Source organism: Hyaena hyaena, unplaced genomic scaffold (assembly GCF_003009895.1).
Source record: "Hyaena hyaena isolate Hyena2069 unplaced genomic scaffold, ASM300989v1 scaffold_56, whole genome shotgun sequence".
Classification (NCBI taxonomy): domain Eukaryota; kingdom Metazoa; phylum Chordata; class Mammalia; order Carnivora; family Hyaenidae; genus Hyaena; species Hyaena hyaena.
In genome coordinates, this window is record NW_024080688.1 from 1,460,203 (window position 1) to 1,483,173 (window position 22,971).

General features: G+C 44.2%; 1 protein-coding gene across 1 annotated transcript in view; it reads right to left on the reverse strand.

Moving 5' to 3' along the window:
- Positions 1 to 22,971, reverse strand: part of SYN2 (synapsin II) — a 187,553-nt gene that overhangs the window by 11,647 nt on the left and 152,935 nt on the right. Inside the window, exons 6-10 of the mRNA XM_039231379.1 lie at positions 22,477 to 22,539; positions 21,946 to 22,088; positions 14,443 to 14,517; positions 13,873 to 13,975; positions 12,408 to 12,557 (exon numbers count right to left, since the gene is read on the reverse strand). Of these exons, the coding sequence (XP_039087310.1) occupies positions 12,408 to 12,557; positions 13,873 to 13,975; positions 14,443 to 14,517; positions 21,946 to 22,088; positions 22,477 to 22,539 (534 nt within the window). The remainder of the gene's footprint in view (positions 1 to 12,407; positions 12,558 to 13,872; positions 13,976 to 14,442; positions 14,518 to 21,945; positions 22,089 to 22,476; positions 22,540 to 22,971) is intronic.

The following is a 22,971-nucleotide window of genomic DNA, read 5'->3' on the forward strand; positions in this document are numbered from 1 at the left end:
CACACACACACACACACACACACACACACACACACTGCTGCCTAGGTCTCCAGCAGTGAGTCTTTAAGATTGGGCAGCAGAGTGGAAAAAAAAAAAAAGGGGCACCCGGGTGGCTTAGTCGGTTAAGCGTCCGACTTTCGCTCAGGTCATGATCTCGCGGTTCGTGGGTTCGAGCCCCGCGTCGGGCTCTGCGCTGACTGCCAGCTCAGAGCCTGGAGCCTGTTTCAGTCTGTGACTCCCTCTCTCTCTGACCCTCCCCTGCTCACGCTGTCTCTCTCTCTCTCTCTCTCCTAGAAATAAATAAAAAACATTAAAAAAAAAAAAAGATTGGGCAGCAGAGTGATTGAGGAATTTAGGCTTTTGGGTTGGGAAGACTTTGGTTTCAAACCAAATCTGCCGCTTACTAGCTTTGTGACCTTGGGCAAGTTATTTCACTCCTCTGCAACCATCTTTCTTCAAAAGAAATGAGATCTATCTATCTATCTATCTATCTATCTATCTATCTATCTATTTATAAGCATTTGAACCTAGGAGGTGCTTAGTAAAAGCAACAGATGATGGTCCTGGTGATACTGATAAGGCATTTCCTGCGAAACTCTTACTCCCATGATGGAATACTCCCTGCAGTGCTCTATTCCTAGGTTTTGGAGAATTTTATTCAGTTGTGATAATAAAGCCTCTGGGCTCACTGACAAGCCATTACTGTTATGGCCTCTCATTGCCTGAGAAGGATACTCAGATGAAAGACACCAAATTAGACTGGCTCTTGCCAGTCCCCTTCCCCCAGGGCCTCACCTCATACCACTGATGGCTGCCAATCACCTCATACATTGGTCAAGCTCTCAGAGAATTGTTATTTTCAGACAGGGTTATGGAAGACAATATAACAAGAGAGCAGAGCCAAGGTCAATGGGCAAAAGTTTTGGAACGGTAGACTTTCAGTTATAGGAAGAACTTTCCATAGTAAAAACAGTAGAAGAGGCTATCTTGGGAGGTGGGTGTGTTCATGCAGAGGCTAGAGAATTACCTAACAAAGATATTGTAGAGATGTTCCTTCATTAAACATGAGATAGATCAGGTGAACACCATGGTTCCTTTTATCTTGACAGTTTATGATTCTGGGGGCAGGGTGTGGGGGGGGGGGAGGGGGGAGGTGGTGCAGGGGGAGACTTTAAAATCTCATAGACTAAGCTCTAATGGTATAACACCAGACCCTGACTGGATGACTTGACAGGGGTAATCATACCAGTGCAGGCTGGCCCTGGCTCTCCTCAGCCTAAGAAATATATAAATAAGACACCCAAAGATAAACTGCGCCCCAAAGTTCCCTTCTAAAAGTTTAAGAAGGAGAGCTCCCAGAGGCGGTCCTTCGAGCTGGAGCCTGGGAATATGCTTTGGCCACCCTTGTCTGTCGCCTAGGGAGCTTCTCCTTTCCCTGGCTCCACTGAGGTTGTGGACTGAAGACTTCCCAGGGACTATGGGGGGCAGGAGGAGAGTCCCCTAGGACTGTCCCTTGCCAGGCTGAGACTCTCTGGCTCCGCCCACAAGCCTTCCATCTGTTGGGGCTGAGGGCTATTCCCACGGGGTTTGGCTACCATGGGATCTGTCTCCAGTCACCAAGAAATGCCTGGGATGCTGAATTCCATAGAAGTCTGGCCATTCTGGCGTCACTGCCAAAGTCTGGCCTATAGCCAGCCCGCAGCAGGAGCTCATGGCCAGACTGAGCTGCAGTTTCCCTCAAGAAGTTGAGTTGACTCAAACAGGTAAGAATGTGTAGTCCAGTGCTCATGCCCAGCTGCATTCAAAAAAGAAAGGGGGAATAAATGGACTTACAGGCCCATAAGAGAAAAACAAACAAACAACCCTGGGCTTATAGAATGACAATAAGCTCAGAGGTTGTCCATTTACAATGTCATTGCCAAAAATTTGATGCTAGAGAGGGTTCAATGTCTCAAGAAAGGGCGGTCACAGGTCCAATGCTCTTTCGGCTGATAAGCGCCACAAGAAAGCACTGCAAACAATTCTGGGTGCTTCTTTAAGGGGACACCAGTGAAATTAAATGGGTACACGGAGCACACAGGGTGGTGAAAAGTGTGGAAATGACATCTTTCCTCATGTGATTTTGGGAAAGTTAGTTAATCTGAGCCTGAGTTTTTTTTTTTTTTTAATATTTTTATTTATTTCTAGGAGAGAGAGAGAGACAGCATGAGCAGGGGAGGGTCAGAGAGAGAGGGAGTCACAGACTGAAACAGGCTCCAGGCTCTGAGCTGGCAGTCAGCACAGAGCCCGACGCGGGGCTCGAACCCACGAACCGCGAGATCATGACCTAAGCGAAAGTCGGACGCTTAACCGACTAAGCCACCCAGGCGCCCCTGAGCCTGAGTTTTTTAAATGGGCCAACTGGGAGCACTAAGTGAGGTAACCGTGGAAACACCTAGGAATGAATAGATCAAAATTAGTCAAATGTAAATCTGATCAAGGTCAAGGGCTGGCTTGGGTAATGATCTTTCTGGCCTTAGAGGTGTTTAAACAGGGCCAGGACAAACTCTGGTCACAGATACCGTGGAGGATGTCACCAAGTTGCAGACAGAGGTCTTCTACAGGCTTTTCTGGTACTGGGCTTCCATTAGTTCTTTAATTCATTTTTCACTTCTTCAGGTGTCTGACATAGGAGACAAGCCCTTCTTAGCTGCAGAGTCCTGATACCAGCAAGACCCCAGGGCTACTGGGCCTGAGCAGAGGTGTCTGCAGGCACAGGCTTTGAGGGTTTTGGCAAGTTGAGTGCTGCCACTCTCCATCAAAGCTGGTTGGGCTGGGTTCACTCTGCTGAACCCATTGGGCTTTAGTAATCTGAGAAATCAGGGAGGCAGGAGAGGGGCAGGTATAACTCAGAGACTCCTCTAGGTGGGCAGGTTTAGCACTTGGTTGTCAGGAGAAGGAAAGCAAGGGTCTCCCTTACACAAGGTCACAGAGGCCCAGCTCTCTCCATTCTTACCTTTGCCTGTGCTCGGGGGGGTGGGGGGGTTGGGGGGAGGAGATATGAAAAAGGCACAGTGCATAGTAGTGTAGACCACTCCCTGAACTGTGGATCAAAAGATCCAGCACTCCTGTGTGACTGTGTGATTCTGCAGGAGTCATTTTCATTCTCTTTGCTGATGTATGAAACAGAGATAGAAATACCAGCCAAACCACCTCACATAAAGGTGGTGAGGCTCAAAATAATGATTGTGCTTTATGAACTGTACAGTGCTAGGCAAGGCATTGATATATGTGAGCACCATTACTATTATTTAGATAACAATAAACATAAACCCAAAGGAATGCAGCTCTAATGAAGCCCTAGAACTTCACAAGTCAATGGAGAAAGTACTGTTGGGTGGCCTCCTTTCCCCTGGGACACAGCAGCTCTGCATGTAGGAGACTCTGGGTTAGGCTGGACTACGTGCTCTGAATTATCACTGACTTGTTCCAGTAAGGTCTCTGAAGATGCAGAAAAGTCATTTCAGAAACAGTAAATATTGGCTGTTGAGGTCAATGGACAGGCAACCACTGGTCTAGGAGAGAAACTGAGCCCATGGATGAGGCTGTGTGGGGTTTCGTCAAAAGCACCTTTAATTCGCTATCCTGTGGCTTTCAGCGGACAAGCTGGGAGACAGAAGCGCCTATCTGAGGTCCCAGCAGGACGGAAAGCTGAGGAAGGAAAGACACTGAGTGACTCAACTCTTCAGAGTTGTTGGCCCGAGTCCAGCTGCCCCCACCAAGGAGGAAGGCCTGTGCTTGCTCAGCATATCTGAGACAGGAAATTGGGAAAGGGTCTCAGGGTCTGGCCCCAGGAAAGAGGCCAGGCCAAGCTCCTTGCCGGACACACCACAGAGCTATTCTGATCAGCTCCCCCAGGCTCTGCTCCCCCGGTCTAGGACCCCAGGGGGAATGAGGCAGCAGGAAGGAATGTGGTCGGGAGGTTGTAGGTTCAGTCAGAGCAAAGGGGACAGCATGTTTTCAGGCACCTTGGGACCTTTCTGAGATTACCCCAGCAGTCACCAGTGCCCACCTTCCTTCCTCTGAAAGGTTATAAAAGGTTCCCAAGGATGGGCTCCTCTTCCTCCTCCTTTCACGAGGGAAATTGCTACTCTGAGGGCAGAGCTCATCTCCTGGATTGGGGCCCTCCCATGATCAGTGATTTCCTAAGGACATAAGAAGTGTCCCATGGGGGCAATCCACGAGACCTATGGGGGCACTGAGGGCCAGGTCAACCGAGGTCAGAATGTCAGCTTCAAGTGATTAAAGATGTCCCTTAAAAGTTAAGACAGCCCGAAAATAGTCAGTTTCCCTTAATAGTCTGCTAAGGGATCTGGTCACTAGTGACTTTATCTGAACCTGCTTCAAATCTCACATATTCAGCTTATACTCGCTGGGGAACTAATTCCCTAAAGCCAGCCCTGCTGTGGGAAGCAGGAAGACCTTTCATTTGTCCTAAATTTACTTCTTCTAAGCTATGTGAGTCTCTTTTAGTCCCCTGTTTGGGATCTGAGTTGCATCCCTTCCCTAACTGCATGGCACTTTAGATCCTATGGAAACCCATTCTTGGTGTCCTTGTATTCAAGAAACTTCATCTTTTTGAGCCTCTGTAGCTAGAAAGACCTGGCTGGAAATGTTTTCAGTATGTCTGTAGTCCAGAGAACCAGTAAAAAAGGACTGGTAGAATGTCCCAACAGAGGCCAGAGGCTGCAGGTTTGTGGGCCTCAGTGCTTCAGTTCTGAAGTCTCATCACTGCCCTTTCCGGGTCTGTGGCTAGCGCACGGCATCGCAGATCTGGAAAGGGATTTTAAGCTACCTTCCCCAACAGCCCTAACCGCCCTACTCACCCCTCCCCCCCCAAACTTTTACCATAGTCCTGACAAGCAGCTCATCCTGCCCCTGCAGGAACATCAGTAGTGATGTGTCAGCCATGCACCACTTCCCAGGGCAGCCGAGATCTCCTCTGCGAGTGTGAGAGACTTTACTCCTGTCTTCTAGCAGGTTTGCCTTTGGGCACCAGGTACCAGAGAACTAAAGGTACCCAGTCATAGGCTCCTTGAGAGTACTGCTATTTAACTGGCGCTCCTTTAACTTCGAGTCACAGATTTGCTGAATGCTCCAGCCTCCTGATCCTTTCCTCTGAGCATATTCTTGGTAGAGTTAGAAGTTGTCCTTGTTTATACTGTGACCTTCAGACTGGCAACCACATTGCAGTTGTGGTCTGAACAGCTCAAGGTAGGAGAGGCTCATTTTCCTCCTGGATACCCTATGTGTACTAAATACTTCCAAGGGCTGAGTTTTAGAATCACTCCTCATGGGCATAACCTACAAACCAAAGAGAAAGCCCACTAGTGTCTGAAATCCCTGCATTAGCAATTCAGCCCTTTGGCTCTGGAAGACTTTACAAGAAATTTTAAAAAGTGGAAGCAGTGTAGTGGGAAATGAACAAAGATTCTTCACCTGAAGGAGAACCCCAGGATCTCACCTCTGCTGGCATGACCTGATTCTTTGTCTACCTGAAGTTCTCTCTCTGGTTCCCAGGAGTCTCAGGAGCAGCAAACATCTCTCCAGAGCCCCAGGATATAAGGCCCAGCTCAGATCCCAGAAGACAGACCACAAGGTTGGTTGAATCTGTGGAGGGGATAGGAGAGCTGGGCCTATAGGAAGGTTTCAGAAGTATATAGCCTGGAGGCTTTGGCCATCACTGGCCACCAGGTGTCACTGCCACCTTGAGAACAGTCTCCCCGAAGCACTTCACAGCCGAGGGAGTCTCTTGCCCTGGCCAACTCTTAGGGCAGCGTCAAACCCGGCAGCCCAGCCAGGCTGAGGCCAGGTTGTCAAGAGGCAGATGAGGCTTTGCCACTTGTCTCCCTGCTCTCAGGAGCATAGCCAGCGCCTCTTCCACCCCTGCCCCTATCCCTTTGAATGGGGCACAGCAGCTAGCCTGAGTCCACTCAAATGACTTTGCTCTCTGTTTTCTATAATTAATCTGTCTCAGGCTAGGGGGCTGGCTGGCAACAAGGCAAGGTGAGCCCTCTACTCACCTCCCCCTCAGCCTCCTTTAGGTGCTCTTCTACAGTCAAAGAAATGAGAGCTGTAAGGGTAGAGCTGCAGATAAGGATAGGGAGGGAGAAAGAGAAAGGTAGATAAATGGCTAGTCATTGTCTGTCTTGGTCTTGACCTAGAATACTGGGCAAGAAGCAGTTTTTAGGGCTTGTGGATCAGGCCAGAAGCTCTTTCAGCCTGAGGTGCCAGAGCCATGCAAGAAAGAGGCCAGCAAGCAGGGTCTGACTGTGAGGAATGGAATGTGACTTAGTGAAAGCACCTAAGGTCTCAGTGTACTGTGCAGAGTTCTGGCTGGGACCCAGCTAATGTCCCTTAGCTTATAGCCTGTCCATTTGCACACTACCAAAATCACTCACAGGATCTTGACACCAACTCCAATATGCTTCAAGGGCTGTTAGAGACACTTACTCCATCCGGTAACCCACTCAAATATATAGTGCAATACCATATTGAGGTGAGGAGGCGGAGGAATGATTTGCCTGGGTAGGAGGAGTATTTTCATCACTATCATTTGCATAGAATTGCTATCACATAATGATAATAAAAAGCAGACAGGCTTAGTTTTGTTATTGTTAACTTTTCTACTGACAACTGACTGCACCTGGCCAGATCACTCTTCCCTCCCGCCCCCCAGTATACTCATGATATATTCAGTGGCTACAAATTGCTAGCTACTCTGCAGACCCCAGAGATACAGCAGAGATACATCTTTCCAGATGCTTACATTCTACCGGAAGAGTAGAAGACAAAGACATAAACAGATGAGAATGATTTTAGCTGATAGCAAGTGCTATGCAGAAAATTCAAGAAGCGGGGGTGGTGGTAGGTACCTTTGGATTGGATGGTTGAGGCAATTTCAGTACTATCATGAAGGAGCCAGCCATGCAAAAAAAGGGGAAGAGCATTTCAGAGAGAGGACACAGCTCATGCAAAGGCCCCTACCAGTGTGGCTGGGGCACAGTGAGGAAAAGCTAGGATGGTATGATGGCAAAGAGGCAGGTAGGGGTCTACATGAGTTAACTTGGGAAAAATTGGAGGGGGAGACAAATTTACGGGGGAGAAAATGAGTTCTGCTTTGGCCTTGTTATACTTATGATAACTTTAGATGTACAAATAAAGATATCAAGCAAGAGTTAAAAATGTGAATCTGGAGTTCAAGGAGCGGTCAGGGCAGGAGATAGATATGGGCAGGCTGACATCACAAGGAATGTACACAGACCACGTTCTAGGGCACTGACATTTGGAGGTTTAGCACAGGTGGGGAAGCCAGTAAAGGAGGTGAGAAGGAGAAACCAATGAGGTAGAATGAAAATCAGGCAAGAACCAGGTCACTGAGGCCTGGAAAGGAAAGTGTTTCAAGAAGCAGGGAGTGTGGGCAACTGTATCATGGCTACTGAGAAGTCATGCAAGATAAGAAGATGGGAATATAAGAACTCAGCAACTTGGAGTCACTGTGACAAGAGCAATTTCGTTGGGATGGTGGGATTGTTATTATTTTATTTTTCTAAATGTTTGTGGGTAGATGTGAAAATCTTCTAGAAAAGAAGACATTGATGACAGAGAAGAGACGGATAACTTGAACGCCAAAAGGAGGTGGCATCCAGATCACCAGTGAAGGGTGGGCCTTAGAAGCAGATCATGTAACAGTAGGAATATGGAAACAATCTGGTCTGACACCCTATGGGACTGGAGCCAGGATGGCTGAAATGTCTCCTCAGTCATAACCAGTGGAAATATGCTATCATCAGGGAGAAATGGGAGGTGTAAATATGACCAGAACAGTCATGACTTCAAGCCCAAGTAGCAGCATATTGCCAAGTGTGACAGACTGTGGTATTTCTGTCTTTAGGGTGGCCTGGGGTCAAGGCACAAGGTTCAGGAGGAAACTAATAGAGAATACAAGAAGGTACCATCTGACCAATGACCTCTGTGAATTCAGTCATCATTTCAATTTAGAATATAAACAGCTAACTGTATCTCATTCATCACTGTAGCCTAAGTCTACTAACTAATTTTAAGCACACCTGTTGGGCCAGTCCTGTGCTAGTCAGTGGAAACACAGATGAATAAGGCATGGTCCTTGCCCATAAGGGTCTAAAATATTTGAGAAACATTTGCTAAGTTGATTTGATCATGTATGGTGTAAAGAATTTGGCCTTGCCCAAAGAGAAATCTTGCCTTTGTCCCTTCAAGTCCTGGGAGGTAAGAAATCTAGCCTTTGTCCCCCCAACTTTTGGAAGGTAATTCCTGGAATTTCCTGAGTGATAGAAGTGTCTTTGTTATTTGCGGTGAGAGACTCTCAGATCACTTTTGATAATATATGCTGATAAGGTGACTCGCAGTATACCCCTGGGCCACATGGTATTAATCTGACTTCCAGGGATAGCGATGCTGCAGACCAATTTCAAGCAGGTGATCAATCAATGAAGCATACCTGTGACATGAAAACCAATAAAAACTATGAACACTGAATCTCAGATGAGCTTCCTTGATTAGCACTACGTGTACTGTCACATAAGGATGCTGGGGGAGGTTAATGGGTCTTTAGGACAATGGAATCTTCATGTTTGGAACCTCCCAGACTCTGCCCTGTGCATTCTTCCTTTGGTTTGTTTTTGAACTGTATCCTTTCCTATAATACACCTGTGAGTATAACAGCTTTCAGTAAGTTATGTGAGTCCTTCCAGAGAATTCTTGGGAATTCTGAACTTTTGGTTGGTGTCAGGAGTGAAGGCAGTCTTGGGCTTTGCAGTTGGTCTGACTCCAGGTTTCATGTGACTTTAGAGTTCAAAGGGATCTAGACATCATCTGATTCAGCTTTATTCTCTAAGTGAGGAATTAGAGATCTAGAGATGGGGAAGGACTTACCTAAGGTCACACAATATTAGGATAGAGTAAGACTAACCCCTGAGTGTCCTGACTCAGTGAGCTTCCCACAATATCCTAGTGTAGCTTGAATGTGAGCCTGAGCAGAGAAAAGCTTATCCTTGAGCCAGTCTGGTTTTCTACAAGGGATTTTTGTAGGACCCCCTATATTTAGGAAAGCTCATTCCTTACTATGTTTCTTGCCTTGATATATTCTAGATTTTTCTTTAGAATATTTAAGTTGCAATACGCAATGTTTGCAAAGTAAGGGGCTTGTACCAAAAAGGAGCTAATGCTTTCTGTGGGGTAGACAAATATTTTTGGTGATTTCTCTATGTTACTGAACTTTTATGCTTCAGATATTATTTCTGTATAATATAAATTTCATTGCTAGAAGACATGTTAGCAGATTTTTGTTCAGTCCTTCATCTTACGCATGAAGATGCTGAGGCACAGAAACAAACAGGAAGATATCTACCCCAGGTCACTTGGTGAGTCAGTGGCAAGGACAAGGCTGAACTTAGGTCTCCTCTTCATTCTAGTCCAAAATGACATTCCTGAAGAAGGCCAAGAGAGTTTTGCACACTTCTGTTTATAAAAGTACTTCAGAGATCCCCAAAGAATCCCAGAACAGCCCATTTTCGTTTATCTTGCCTGGGCAGCATGAGGCTGTCCTTCTCTGTCATAAATTCTTTAAGCTGCAACCAGATGTTCTCTGTATTTCTCAGAGTTAAAGGGAAGAAGGAGGTTACCTGGTACTGTTCCTCTAGCGCAGCAGCAGGCAACAATCTGCTGATCCACAAGCTTTTATGAAATCATAAACTCTAACCACAGGTCTGACCTTTTTAAACCAGGAAAGTCTTTTATCAAGCCAAATTAAGTATAAATTTTAAATAATGAGATTATAACTTGAACAAGCAATTAATCTTTGTTCTCTTAATTACCCTACTGTAATTCTCTAGTGACGAACATTCCTGATGTACAGAATAGATTCTTGTACTTGCCCAGAAGTCTGACACAGCATGAGCCCACTACAAAAGGTACGAGACACCCCTAAGATGATAGCATCCCACTGCAGGTGGCTACTCTCAACTTGGACACTCAAGGTAAGTCTATTAGCCCAGAAGCTCCCATTTATCCAACATGAGCAAGGATAGAGGTATTCTACTCAAGGGGCGCCTGGGTAGCTCAGTTGGTTAAGCGTCCGACTTCGGCTCAGGTCATGATCCCACGGTTCATGGGTTCGAGCCCCACGTCGGGCTCTGTGCTGAGAGCTCAGGGCCTGGAGCCTGTTTCAGATTCTGTGTCTCCCTCTCTCTCTGGCCCTCCCCTGCTCACGTTGTCTCTTTCCCTCTCAGAAGTAAAACATTAAAAAAAAAAAAGAAGTATTCTACTCAAAGAAATCTTCAGAGCTCAAAAGGTATTTAGATCTATCTAATATTATAGGTGGAGAAACAGATCCAGAGAAAGAATTGACTTAAGTTAGTCATTTGCACAGAAATATTTCTTAAACGTTTCTAGCTTTCTTAAACAGCATGTGGAATACTGACTTACGTGTAACCGATTATTGATGGTTCAGGTCCATTACTGTGAATATCAATCGTGCTCCTATGCTATGATTCTGTGATATTCAAATGATAGGAAGACAAATGTGGGGTAATTTGCTTCTATACCAAATAATCCAAGCTGGTTTATCCTGTTTTTCCCTCCCCCACTCCTCTTCTTCTTTCTTACAGAAGGATTTTGAGACTCCAATTAGTTGGCTTCTGGTTGCAGTATATTCCCAGTAAGGCACTCATCTTTAGGAAAGGGAGTGATGATCTCGAAACCCAAAGTTGCCAGGAGCCCAAGCCCAGAGACTGCTTACTTACTTAATAACAACAAATAACCTTTATTGAGCACCTATGATACACTATGTATGCTATATTTTAGGTTCTTTACTTCACTTCATTCTCATAATAACCCTAGGAGAGGGCTGTCATCTCTGCTGAGCCACATATAAGTACATCTAAGTGTCCAAGATCACAAAGCCAGTAAATAAGAGGGTCCAGGATTCAAACTTGGATAGTTCTCTCTTTAAAGCCCATACTCTGAGATCATTATTCTATTCTATTTCCCTAATCATCTGAAGTATGATTTTGAAAGAAAGATTTCTGAACGATTTCATGTACAAGTGATAAAACTTGAGTCCTAGAAAGGGTAGTAATTCCCCCTCCCTCTACTCTCCTCTGCCCAGTCACACAGTTGTTTAAGGGAACAGATAGACGAGGATTTAGTTCTTGGATTCATTGTCCCAAGCTCTTACCATTTCGTTATGCAAAAATTCAGTGGGAAGAAAGTTGGGGGATATTGTTGCAAAGTGACATATCTCCTAGATGGGACTTAATACCCTCAGCTTTGCCTTTCCTTGGCCCATTCTAGCCACGGGACCCAAGCCACAAAAACTTAAATGTGGATTTCCCACCAGACCTGAGGCTTAGATTCTGTCACTGTGAAGGTGATTGCTCATGAGTCACACACCATGGTCAACGGAAGAAAGCTGTCTCCTTCTCCCTTAGGAAGGAAAGCAGACTTCTAATTTTTTAGCTTGTTACTCTCTTCCAGAATGAGGGAAGAGAGTGAAGTGATCCCCTCTTCTCTCTAGACTGACAGATTTCTTTTTTCTTTATTTTTAAAATTTATTGATTTAGTTTGAGAGAGAGAGAGTGAGAGAGAGGGCAAGCAAGCACAGGGTAGGGGCAGAGAGAAAGAAAGGGAGAGAGAGAATCCCACACAGTCTCCATGCTGTTAGCACAGAGCCCAACACATGGCTCAATCCCAAGAATCAAGAGATTACGAGTTGGATGCTTAATTAGCTAAGGTTACCCCAGGAACCCCTAGACCAGCAGATTACTGATAACACCCTTCTTTCTCTACCAATGCAGTAGACCCTCTCACAGACAATAAACAGCTGGTGAGAGGTCAGACCCAGCCCTCCCTCAGAGACCTTCCATTTAAAAGTAGAAGTACCCTGGGCACCTGGGTGGCTCAGTCACTTAAGCATCCAACTTTGGCTCAGGTCATGACTCACAGTTTGTGAGTTCGAGCCCCACATCAGGCTCTGTGCTGACAGCTTGGAGCATGGGCCTGCTTCCAATTCTGTGTCTCCTTCCCTCTCTGCCCCTCTCCTGATCATACACACACACCCATACTCTCCCTCTCTCAAAAATAAATAAACGTTAAAAAATTAAAAAAAAAAAAAAGTAGGAGTATCCCAAGTGAAAATGGGATCCCACGGTTCCTCCAGAGATTCAAGTTCAGAGAGAAGAGAGCCAAAACTCCATTTGTGGACAGTTCTATAGTTGATATTGCAGACCCCTCGTGAGAAGGCTCCTCCATCGTAGACATGCTCCACCATGTCTAGAGCAGTGGATTTGGGAATGGTTCTTGCTTCTCCGTTGTCTCTTCCTGCTGCTTACCTGTGGCTGCTGGGTGGTTAAGGGTCTCTGAGGGGATAAGACAGGGGTCCTGGACAGCAGCTGGTTCATCTTGCTGATGACCAGTTCAGTGATGAGTTGTCTGTCTTCCACCTGGTGTTCACCAATCAGTGGCATACTACAGTCCATGACCTGGTGGAAGATGTAGCCCAGGTTAGGAAAGGGTCTAGAAACCTCAAAGGCCTGGTATAGAAATTCATAATGAGTAGGACATAAAGCATCAGAGATAAGTTGAAACTGGTGTTCTTGTCTTGAGCTGGAAGCATGCTCCTTTGCAGAAATAGGCCCTTGTGTTCCCTTCTCCGGCAAACCTTTGCCTAAGGTCCTCCCCACCAGACTTCACCCAGGCAAGGGCTCAGTGAGGCTGAAAGATTGGTAGCTGCAGGACAGAGTATGGCTCTAGGGCTCAGAGGTTTGCAGGCAGGACATATGAAGGTCATTCCCTTAGTTCTCTAGTTAGGAGTAGGCAGTTTTCATCTCTGAGACTTTTCACCCATGCAGTTTCTGTCTCCACATATATTCTGCCCATTAAACAACTAGATTTCTGCTTTTGCTCATGACCTGGGATCCCTTCCCTTTCACCACCATGCTGACTCTTCCTGTACCTCAAGGTCCAGGTAAATGTTTTCCTCCTTTAGGAAGAGTCCACCTAACCAGGATCAAAGACTCTGTTGTCCAGCTCACATTAATGATGAGTAAACTGAAGCCCACTGAGAGAGGGGAGGTATGATTATCTAGAATGTTTACACGCCAAGCAGATCATGGAGTAGATTCTGAAGACCACTTTGGGCTCCTGACCCTAATCCTCTGCAAAGATCACCTACTCCTGGCAAGGAGCCTTTCCTGTTCCCAGAAACACTGGGGAAGAACATGTATGAAGGATTCATACTGCAACCCACTTTTCCTTTAATATGGGAAAAGGGAGTCAGCAAAGTTGGATTAGAGGACTAAACTGAATAAAGTATCTCTAAGCCTCAGAGAGATGCTAAGAAGAATCTCTTGCATCCAGGAGACCTAAGCTCTAGCCCAGACTGAGACACTGATTCACTCCATGGCCTTGAGCACGTGCTCATGGCCTTAGGCCTTAGTTTTCTCATCTACAAAATGAGATTGAACCAAATGATTCCTAGGTCCAGTTTTCTGAGACCAAGAATGGTAAATCACTACAGTGTTCCCAGAGGAACAGCATTAGACTAGGACTCCAGGAACCCAGATCTGGCATCTCTTACCCTTGGTGTGGGTCAGCCTAGCTGGTTGCAAACAATAGCTCCCTACTGGTGGAGAGGTTTTGCGATGCACGTCCATTGGACATGTCTGGGAACCATCCCCTGGTCCAGGCAAATAAATTAAATGCAGTTTGGGCAGCCCACATAGTTCGCAAGCCAAGAGCCTGGCCTCCAGCCTTGGGGGTTGTCTCTTACTAAGATATTCCTTGGGCCAGACTTACCTCAAAAATGTAGTCTTTCCCATCTTTACCATGTACAGCTTTGACAGCACAGATGTCCAGGCCACCAAACATCTCAGAGCAGGTATCCACCCACAGCTTGTACCTGGAGGTGATGGGAAGGTGTTCTGAGTCTGGAGTGTTAATTCATATCAAACCTGCTTGCTCTCCTTGCTGCCTCCAGCTCTCCCATCCCACCCCTCCAGCTCTCCCATCCCGCCCCTCTCTTCCTTCCCTCCCTTCACCCCCATCAGGCACACTGCCTTCTCTGTAACGCCCTCTCACTTTGCTCTCCAGATCCCACCCACGTTTCCAGGTTCAAAGCAGGTGGTCTTCCTTGGCTATTCCAGTGCACAGTAACTGCTCCTTTCTTGGAGCTTCTACATAGTGTCCCATCTTTATCTTCATAACTTAGCATATAACCCAGTCCTGCCTGATCTCATTACCTGGCTACTTGGGCCTTTGTGTTCTGTCCTGATCAGAGGCTCCCTTTGGGCAGGGCTCACTTCTTACATGGCTTCATCTATGAAGCTGGGAAGTTGGGCTGGGAGGTGGACAACTTCTCTCACTCACCTGTCTGACATGGCGATCTGCTCCAGCATTGCAGAGCCAGTGTTTGTCTTCCAGTTCCCTGAGATGGATGTCCTCCTGTAACAAGGTCCCACCAGGACAGGACAGGCAATGAGCCATACCAGCAAGATGGGGACATGAAATTTTCCAGAATTTTAGCTTGCTGCTGCTTCCCCCACTTGCTTCTTGAGTCAGTAGCCAAGGCAGCTTTCTGCTGAGCCTAGAAGCTGGCTGCCTCAGCCAACCCCTGCCCTCAATGTCCTCCTCTCTATAGTCCAGCCCAGACCGCTGCACATCTGGCTCCAGGGAGGTTTCTCAGATCTTCTCCATCAGATGAACACTGACTCTCCTGAACCCCTAAAGGACATTGCCTGTACCTCACTTACCATCCTAGACCTACTTTTTACATTAGTTATTTGAGCTAAGTCTTATGTGTACAAGTCTGTAAACCACTTGCAGCCTACCCACTTAGTATCTGGGCTGACTTGCTATATAGAGACTGAATTCTATTGATCCTGGGAACACTCACAGGGTTCTTGTGAATATCTCCCCATGGCTTCCTTACTAGCTCACTTATTTATACATTCAACAGTTAATTTCTGACAGACTACAGTATTAACAATGTGACTCTGGGCAAGTTAGTTAACTTCTTCAGGCTTAAGTTGCCTCATCTCTCAAATGCAACTGATAGAATCAAGTCACCGACCTGTGACTTCTCTGCTGTGCCCCCTGCACCCTCTCCATCCATGAGCAGGAATCAGAGTCAACTAGTCTTGGACTAAATAGGAGGTAGATGACCTGGTTTCTGGTTCTGGATTTGCTCTTAACTGGCTTGATGACCATGGGCAAGTCACTTCACTTCTCTGAGTCTCTTATCTCTGTGTAAACACAGGGTTGTCATGAGGATCAAATGATACAATTTTAAATGAATCGTAAAACACCAAATAGGCCCTCTTAATTACTAGTCCTCACTCAGACACAGTCAAGAGGAAGGAAGCCCTGCTCACACTATGACAGAGCCATTCATGTGCTGTCCTTGTCACTTGCTACTGTTTGGAGACTGGAGGCACTTTGCAGTCTCTACTCAGCAGTTCCCAGGAGTATCTTCCCCAGAGGTCTGATCTCAGACACTGAGAAACCTAGACATATGGCTAATTTTCAGACCCTGAGGCAGCCTAGTTAGTTGACTGATGTAGTACGAACTCCTCACATTTGTACAGTACTGACTACTTTCCAAGGCTCTTCCTCCGCAACCCCCTCACCAGAGACTCAGTGCAAACCCCTGTTCTGAGTAAACTGACATCATCGCCCCAACTTTACAGACAAGGAGATTAAGACTCAGAAAGGTTAAATGACTTGCCCAAGGTTGTGTATCTAGTGAAATTAGACATCAGTTAAAAAATCCAAGACTCTTGGTTCCCTCATTGTACTGCGCTTCCCCTACACCCCACTGCTGAGTTCGGAAAAACACTAAACAACTAACAGCCAAATGACTTGCAAAATCTGAGTAGAGACACAAAGACAGATCATAATAAAAATCACACTGTCTTCCAAACACTGGTGGTTTACAAGTGTGTGTCTGTGACCAGGCTGAGCTCTTCAAGGGCAGGGACAGAGAGTCATTAACCTCCAGGTCCCCAGGACAGGGCCATGGAACATAATAGGGTCTTAGAAACTTTGAGTGAGTAATAATGTCCCTTACACTCCACACCTTTTTCTAACAATGAGATGCAGGACACATATCCATCTAGGCTACCTGGGGCATGAGGGAGCATAGGGAGCACCCAAAAGCCACTCAGTGAGAGCTCAACTACCTCTCAGGCCTTGTGGGTCATCTGACCTCCCCAGAGAGAGGCACATTTTTGCTTACTGAAAGTAGAGTAGGCACAGCACCCTCTTTCTGCCAAGTACGGCTGTCTCTGGATCTCTAGGGTGAGAGCTAAGGGAGGAGGGAAGACTCTCAAACAATATGTTGGCTACTACCAGGCCAGTCTCTTCTGAAAGCAAGGGGACAGCTAAAGGCTTGGGGAAGAGGAGCGGATATGCCCCTAAATAACTGCCCCTTGTGAATAAAAAAGTAAGTAAATGTTTTCTAAAGCTTCTTTGGTTGTCCACTCTTCATAAATATTAGAGGATTCTCTTTTTTTATGCTTCACTGAAATTGCTTTCAGAAACCTTAACCTTTAAAAATGTGGTTTTTAAAAATGATCCTTAAGGATCAAGATACCCTTGCTCCACTGTCATAAACATTTTGTGTTTATGTAGGAGATTTTAAAAGTAAAGGGCAGGAAATCTGCTTTCCTACGTGCCTATACATATCGATTTTTCAGCTTCTTTTAGCTACTTTTCATAATGATCTTTAAAATGATCTTATCTTACACTGTGTATAATTTTAAAACAACCCTAAATTCCTTTTGGAAGCAGCAAGATCTTAAATTAAAAAACTATAAACTTTTAAAAAGTAGTAATCTAGTCCAAAAAGGTAAAAAAGATCTATGCTTCAGTTCTGTACAAGGGCTCTTCCCCGAGTACTTACTGGCTGCCTACTCTGGGCCTGCTGCTGTACAGGCTGATGGGGTTGCAGAGATGATTCCCCTGTTCCTCCCCAGGGAGCTCAGAGGAGGGTGACAGAAACCCCTGTGTGTGCAGAGTTCTGAGAAGGGGGTGTAGGGAAGGGCTCCTAACTAATTCCAGGGGTGGGGAGTACAAACACTGAAGGGAGAGGGTGATGGAAGAACAGTGGAAATGGCTGGGCAAGGGAAAGGGAAGCTGCTGAACCTTCAAGTCGGCTCAAGTGCTGAACAGCAAAGTCAAATCCAATTTGTTACAATGTTCTTGTTCGTAAAGGAAATACTATGCTATATTTTTGAAAAAGTGAGAGGCAAAATTTCCAAAATTTGAGTTGTAGTAAGATCTTTGCATTCTTATGTATATTGTATAAGATCAGGGCATCCTGAAAGAAATCTTTTCTTTCTCTAAATTCAAATGGAGGAAACTTTCAACTTTCCTTTCTGGCAAATGGACACAGCCATGTGGAGAAGTCATCTCTTCTCATAACCAGTAGGCTTTTAATGCTCTGTGGTGTTTTCAGGGCTCTATATTTTTATTAGTAATTTCTTAACCTTTTCTGAGTTCTGGCAGCCTGGTCAAACCTATGGATTACTTTCAATGTATAAAAATACATAAGATATGCAAATGTATATAATAAAGTACATAAGATAATAAAGTCAATTATTTAAAATAATTATAAAAATAGTTATCAAAATATTAAACAAATCTGTGATTAGTAAAAAATACATTTCTTTGTAAATAACAAAAGTATTTACAGTGGTTTGATAACCCATGATTCTTAAGTAGTGATAAAAATAATTGATATTTAGAGATATCTATCACAACTCTAGTGTGAGTCAAAAATCTCTGTGAACCTTATGTCTAAAGGAGCTAGAAAAGGAACAGCAAATAAAGCCTTATTAAAGATTAGGGCAGAAATAAACAATACAGAAACAAACAAACAAAAAACAGTGGAAAAAAATCAACGAAACTAAGAGCTGGATCTTTGTAAGAATTAGTAAAATTGAAGTGTGCCTGGGTGGCTCAGTCGGTTAAGCGTCCAACTTCGGCTCAGGTCATGATCTCACGGTTTGTGGGTTCGAGCCCTGTATCGGGCTCTGTGTTGACAGCTCAGAGCCTGGAGCCTGCTTCGGATTCTGTGTCTCCCTCTCTCTCTGACCCTCCCCTGCTCGCACTGTCTCTCTCTCAAAAATAAATAAAACATTTAAAAAAACTGATAAACCACTACCCAGACTTAAAATGGCAAAGAGAAAGCACCCAAATAAATACAATCATGAATGAAGGAGGGAGAGATCACAACCAACATCACAAAAACACAATTATAATAGAATATTATGAGAGACGCCTGGGTGGCTCAGTTGGTTAAGCATTCAACTCTTGATATTGGCTCAGGGTTCAAGCCCCGCATCGGGCTCTGTGCTGAGAACACTGAGCTTCTTTGGATCATGTCTCTCCCTCTCTTTCTGCCCCTCCCCTGCTCATGCTGTCTCTCTCAAAATAAATAAACTCCCTCCCACCCGCCCAAAAACTAAGAGAATATTATGAAAAATTATATCCCAACAAACTGGGCACTCTGGAAGAAATGGAAAAATTCCTAGAAGCATACAAACTTTCAAAACTGAAACAGGAAGAAATAGAAAACTTTAACAGACTCATAATAAAGAAAGTTAATCAATAATAAAAAATCTCCCAAAAAACAAAAGTCCAGGGTCAGATGGCTTCCCGGGGGAATTCTATTAGACATTTAAATAAGAGTTAATACCTATTCTTCTCAAACTATTCCAAAAAATAGAAATGGAAGGAAAACTTCCAAACTCATTCTATGAAGCCAGAATTATCCTGATTTCAAAGCCAGACAAAGATCCCACTAAAAGGAGAACTACAGGCCAATATCCCTGATGAATATGGATGTAACAATTCTCAAGAAGATACTAGCAAATCAAATCCAACAGTACATTAAAAGGATTATTCACCACAACCAAGTAGGATTTATTCCTGGGCTATAAGGATGGATCAATATTCACAAATCAATCAATGTGATGTACCACATTAATAAAAGAAAGGATTAGAACAATATGATTCTCTCAATAGGTGCAAAAAAAGCTTTTGACAAAATACAACATCCATTCTTGATTTAAAAAAAAAAACTCAACAAAGTACCGCAACATCATAAAAGCCATATAAGAAAGACCCACAGCTAATATCATCTGAAAAGGGAAAAACTGAGAGCTTTTCCTCTATGGTCAGGAACAAGACAGGGATGTCCACTCTCACCATTATTATTTAACATAGTGCTGAAAGTCTTAGCCTCAACAGTCAGAAAACAAAAAGAAATAAAAGGCCTTCAAACTGCCAAGAAAGAAGTCAAACCTTCACTATTTGCAGATGACAAGATGCTCTATGTAGAAAACCTCAAAGAGTTCACCAAAAACTTGCTAGAACTAATACATGAATTCAGCAAAGTTGCAGAATATAATCTCAATGTAGAAAAACCTGTTGCATTTCTATAAACCAGTAATGAAGTAGCAGAGAAAGAAATCAAGGAATCGGTCCCATTTACAATTACATCAAAAACAATTAGATACCTAGGAATAAATCTAACCAAAGACGTAAAAGATCTGTACTCTGAAAACTATAGAACACTTATGAAATAAATTGAAGAGGACACAAAGAAATGGGGAAAAAATCCCATGCTTATGGATTGGAAGAACATTGTTAAAATGTCTATACTGTCCAAAGCAATCTACATATTTAATGTAATCCCTATCAAAATACTACCAGCATTTTTCACAGAGCTAGAACAAACAATCCTAAAATTTGTATGGAACAACATAAAGCCTCCAATAGCCAAACCAATCCTGAAAAAGAAGTGTAAAGTTGGAGGCATCACAATTCCAGACTTTAAGCTATATCACAAAGCTGTAGTCATCAAGACAGTACGGTACTGGCACAGAAACAGACACACAGATCAATGGAACAGAATAGAAAACCCAGAAATGGATTCAGCTATATGGTCAACTAATCTTCAACAAAGCAGAAAAGAATACCACCTTCAACAAAGGGTGTTGGGAAAACTGGATGGTGACATGTAAAAGAATGAAACTGGACCACTTTCTTACATTGCACACAAAAATGAATTCAAAATGGATAAAAAACCTAAATGTGAGACGGGAAACCATAAAAATCTTAGAGGAGAACACAGGCAGCAACCTCTTTCACCTCGACCAGAGCAACTTCTTACTAGACGTGTCACCAAAGGCAAGGGAAAAAAAAGCAAAAATGAACCTGGGACCTCATCAAGATAAAAAGCTTCTGCACAGCAAAGGAAACAATCAACAACACTTAAAAGGCAACCTAGAATGAGAGAAGAGATTTGCAAATGATATATCAGATAAAGGGTTAGTATCCAAAATCTATAAAGAATTATCAAACTCAACAGTCAAAAAACAAACAATTCAGTGAAGAAATGGGCAAAATACATGAATAGATACTTTTCCAAAGAAGACATCCAGATGGCTAACAGACACATGAAAAGACACTCAACATCACTCACCATCAGGGAAATACACATCAAAACCACGATGAGAATACCACCTCACACCTGTTCAGAATGGCTAAAATGAGCAACTGAAAATAAAGATGTTGGCAAGGATGCAGAGAAAGGGGAAGCCTCTTACACTGCTGGTGCGAATGAAAACTAACGAAGCCATTCCAGAAAAGAGTATGAAAGTTTCTCAAAAAGTTAAAGATAGAACTATCCTATGACCCAGCAATTGCACTTCTAGGTATTTACCCAAAGGATACAAAATCACAGATTTGAAGGGGTACAAGCACGCCAATATTTATAGCAACATTATCAACAATAGTCAAACTATGGAAAGAGCTCAAATGTCCATCGACTGATGACAGATAAAGAAGATGTGGCACGCGCGTGCGTGTGCGCACACGCGCGCGCACACACACTGGAATATTACCCAGCCATCAAAAAGAATGAAATCTCGGGGTGCCTGGGTGGCTCATTTGGCTAAGTGTCTGACTTCAGCTCAGGTCATTATGTCATGGTCCATGAGTTCAAGCCCTGCATCAGGCTCTGTGTCAATAGCTCACAGCCTGGAGCCTGCTTCACATTCTGTGTCTTCCTCTCTCTCTGCCCCTATCCCACTCACACTCTGTCCCTCTCTCAAAAATAAAATTAAAATATTAAAAATTAATGACATGGATGGAGCTAGAATATGTTACATTAAGCAAAATAAGTCTATTAGAGAAAGACAAATACCATATGACTTCACTTCTATGTGAAATTTAGGAAACAAAACAGATGAATATATGGGAAGGGAAAAAAAAAAAAAAAGAGAGAGGGAGGCAAATCATAGGACAGTCTTAACAACAGAGAAGAAACTCCGGGCTGATGGAGGGAGGTGAATGAGGGATGGGCAACATGGGTTATGGGTATTAAGGAGGCACTTGTTATGGTGAATACTGGGTGTTATATGTAAGTGATGAATCACTAAATTCTACTCCTGAAACCAACATTACACTATACGTTAATGGACTAGAATATAAACAATAATTGGGGAGAAAACCCCCCAAAACCCAAAAATCTCTGTGATTATCTTTAGTGACAAAGTCACATGTGCTGTTTACGACTACAGTAGCCTCTTGTCTTGGTTTATAACCGAGGAGATGCCAAATTTCATTTAGAGGTTAGTGAAAATACATATTAATTTAATTTCTTATCTTAGTTCATAGGCCCTTCTCTGATGTGAAAGGAACAGGGGCTAAGAGTCCCTGACTTGTATGGCACCCTCTTTCTGTTCTCTGCCTTTTGGGCCAGCTGAAGTTAAACTCAGGGTTGGCTGCTACCTGGAGGCTCAGATTTTCCGCTGGGCTGAGGAGAAATTGAAGAGTATCTGCTGAGACCCCAACCCCACTCACATATAAGCCTTGTAGTTGTTGCCTATCTTCTGGACCCGGATGTCATACTTGGCGTCAATAAAAGGCTCTGCTGTGGCATATGTCTGGGTGAGAGCCACCACACTAGCAATGTCCTGGAAGTCGTAGTGGTTTTCCACTTTGACCTAATGTTGAAGCGAGGCAGAGAGGGAGAAAAGGAGACACACAAATGCAGATACTGAGAATCACAAGAGCCCTGAGCCCCTAAACCCACTGAGATGTTGCCCATCCTGAAGCAGACCTGGATGCTACATCTCTGGAGGAGGCCCTTCCTCTCTAGCTCCCCTCCTGGAAATCAGGAGCCACACTTGCTACAAAGGGCCCAAGGGCCCAAGCCTATATTCTGTTTGTTGGAAGAGGTCTGTTTGGGTAACACTCATGGCTTCAGAGGGGCCAAATCATCTCCTTGGAAAAGAATTCATAGAGAAAGGAGGCAGACCAGTCCATAACCAGGCTCTCTGAAAAGTACCCTTCTTGGCCTCAACCCCAAAGTGCAGCAAACCTTGGCCTTACCTTGCCCATGCCTGAGTGAGCATGGCCAATCTTCACCACCACAGGGAACGTAGGCAGTGTCAGCTGAAACCAGAGGAGAAAGGAATGAAGTAGTCAGAGTGTGCCTCACTCTCTGTGGACTCTTACAAGTATTTTTCTTGGTAATATCCTTGGAAGGGCCCTTTAAAGAACTAGCCCAACCTACTTGCTTTACAAATTAAAAAACTGAGGCCCATAGAATGAAAGTGATTTGCCCCTCTCTGCTACTCGGTACTCTCTACATTTTTTAAATTCATTTTTTCAATCTTCTCTGCATTAGACAAACTGGGCAGGATCTGTCCTTAGCCAAGAGAATTAAGTAAGTAAGTAGGTAAAGTAAAGCAAGCCTCTTTGAAAGGGTGAATTTTGCTCTATGTAAGTTGTATCTTAATAAACCTGAATTTAAAAAGAAATGTACTGGGGCTACTGGGTGGCTCAGTTAGTTAAGTGTCCAACTTCAGGTCAGGCCATGATCTC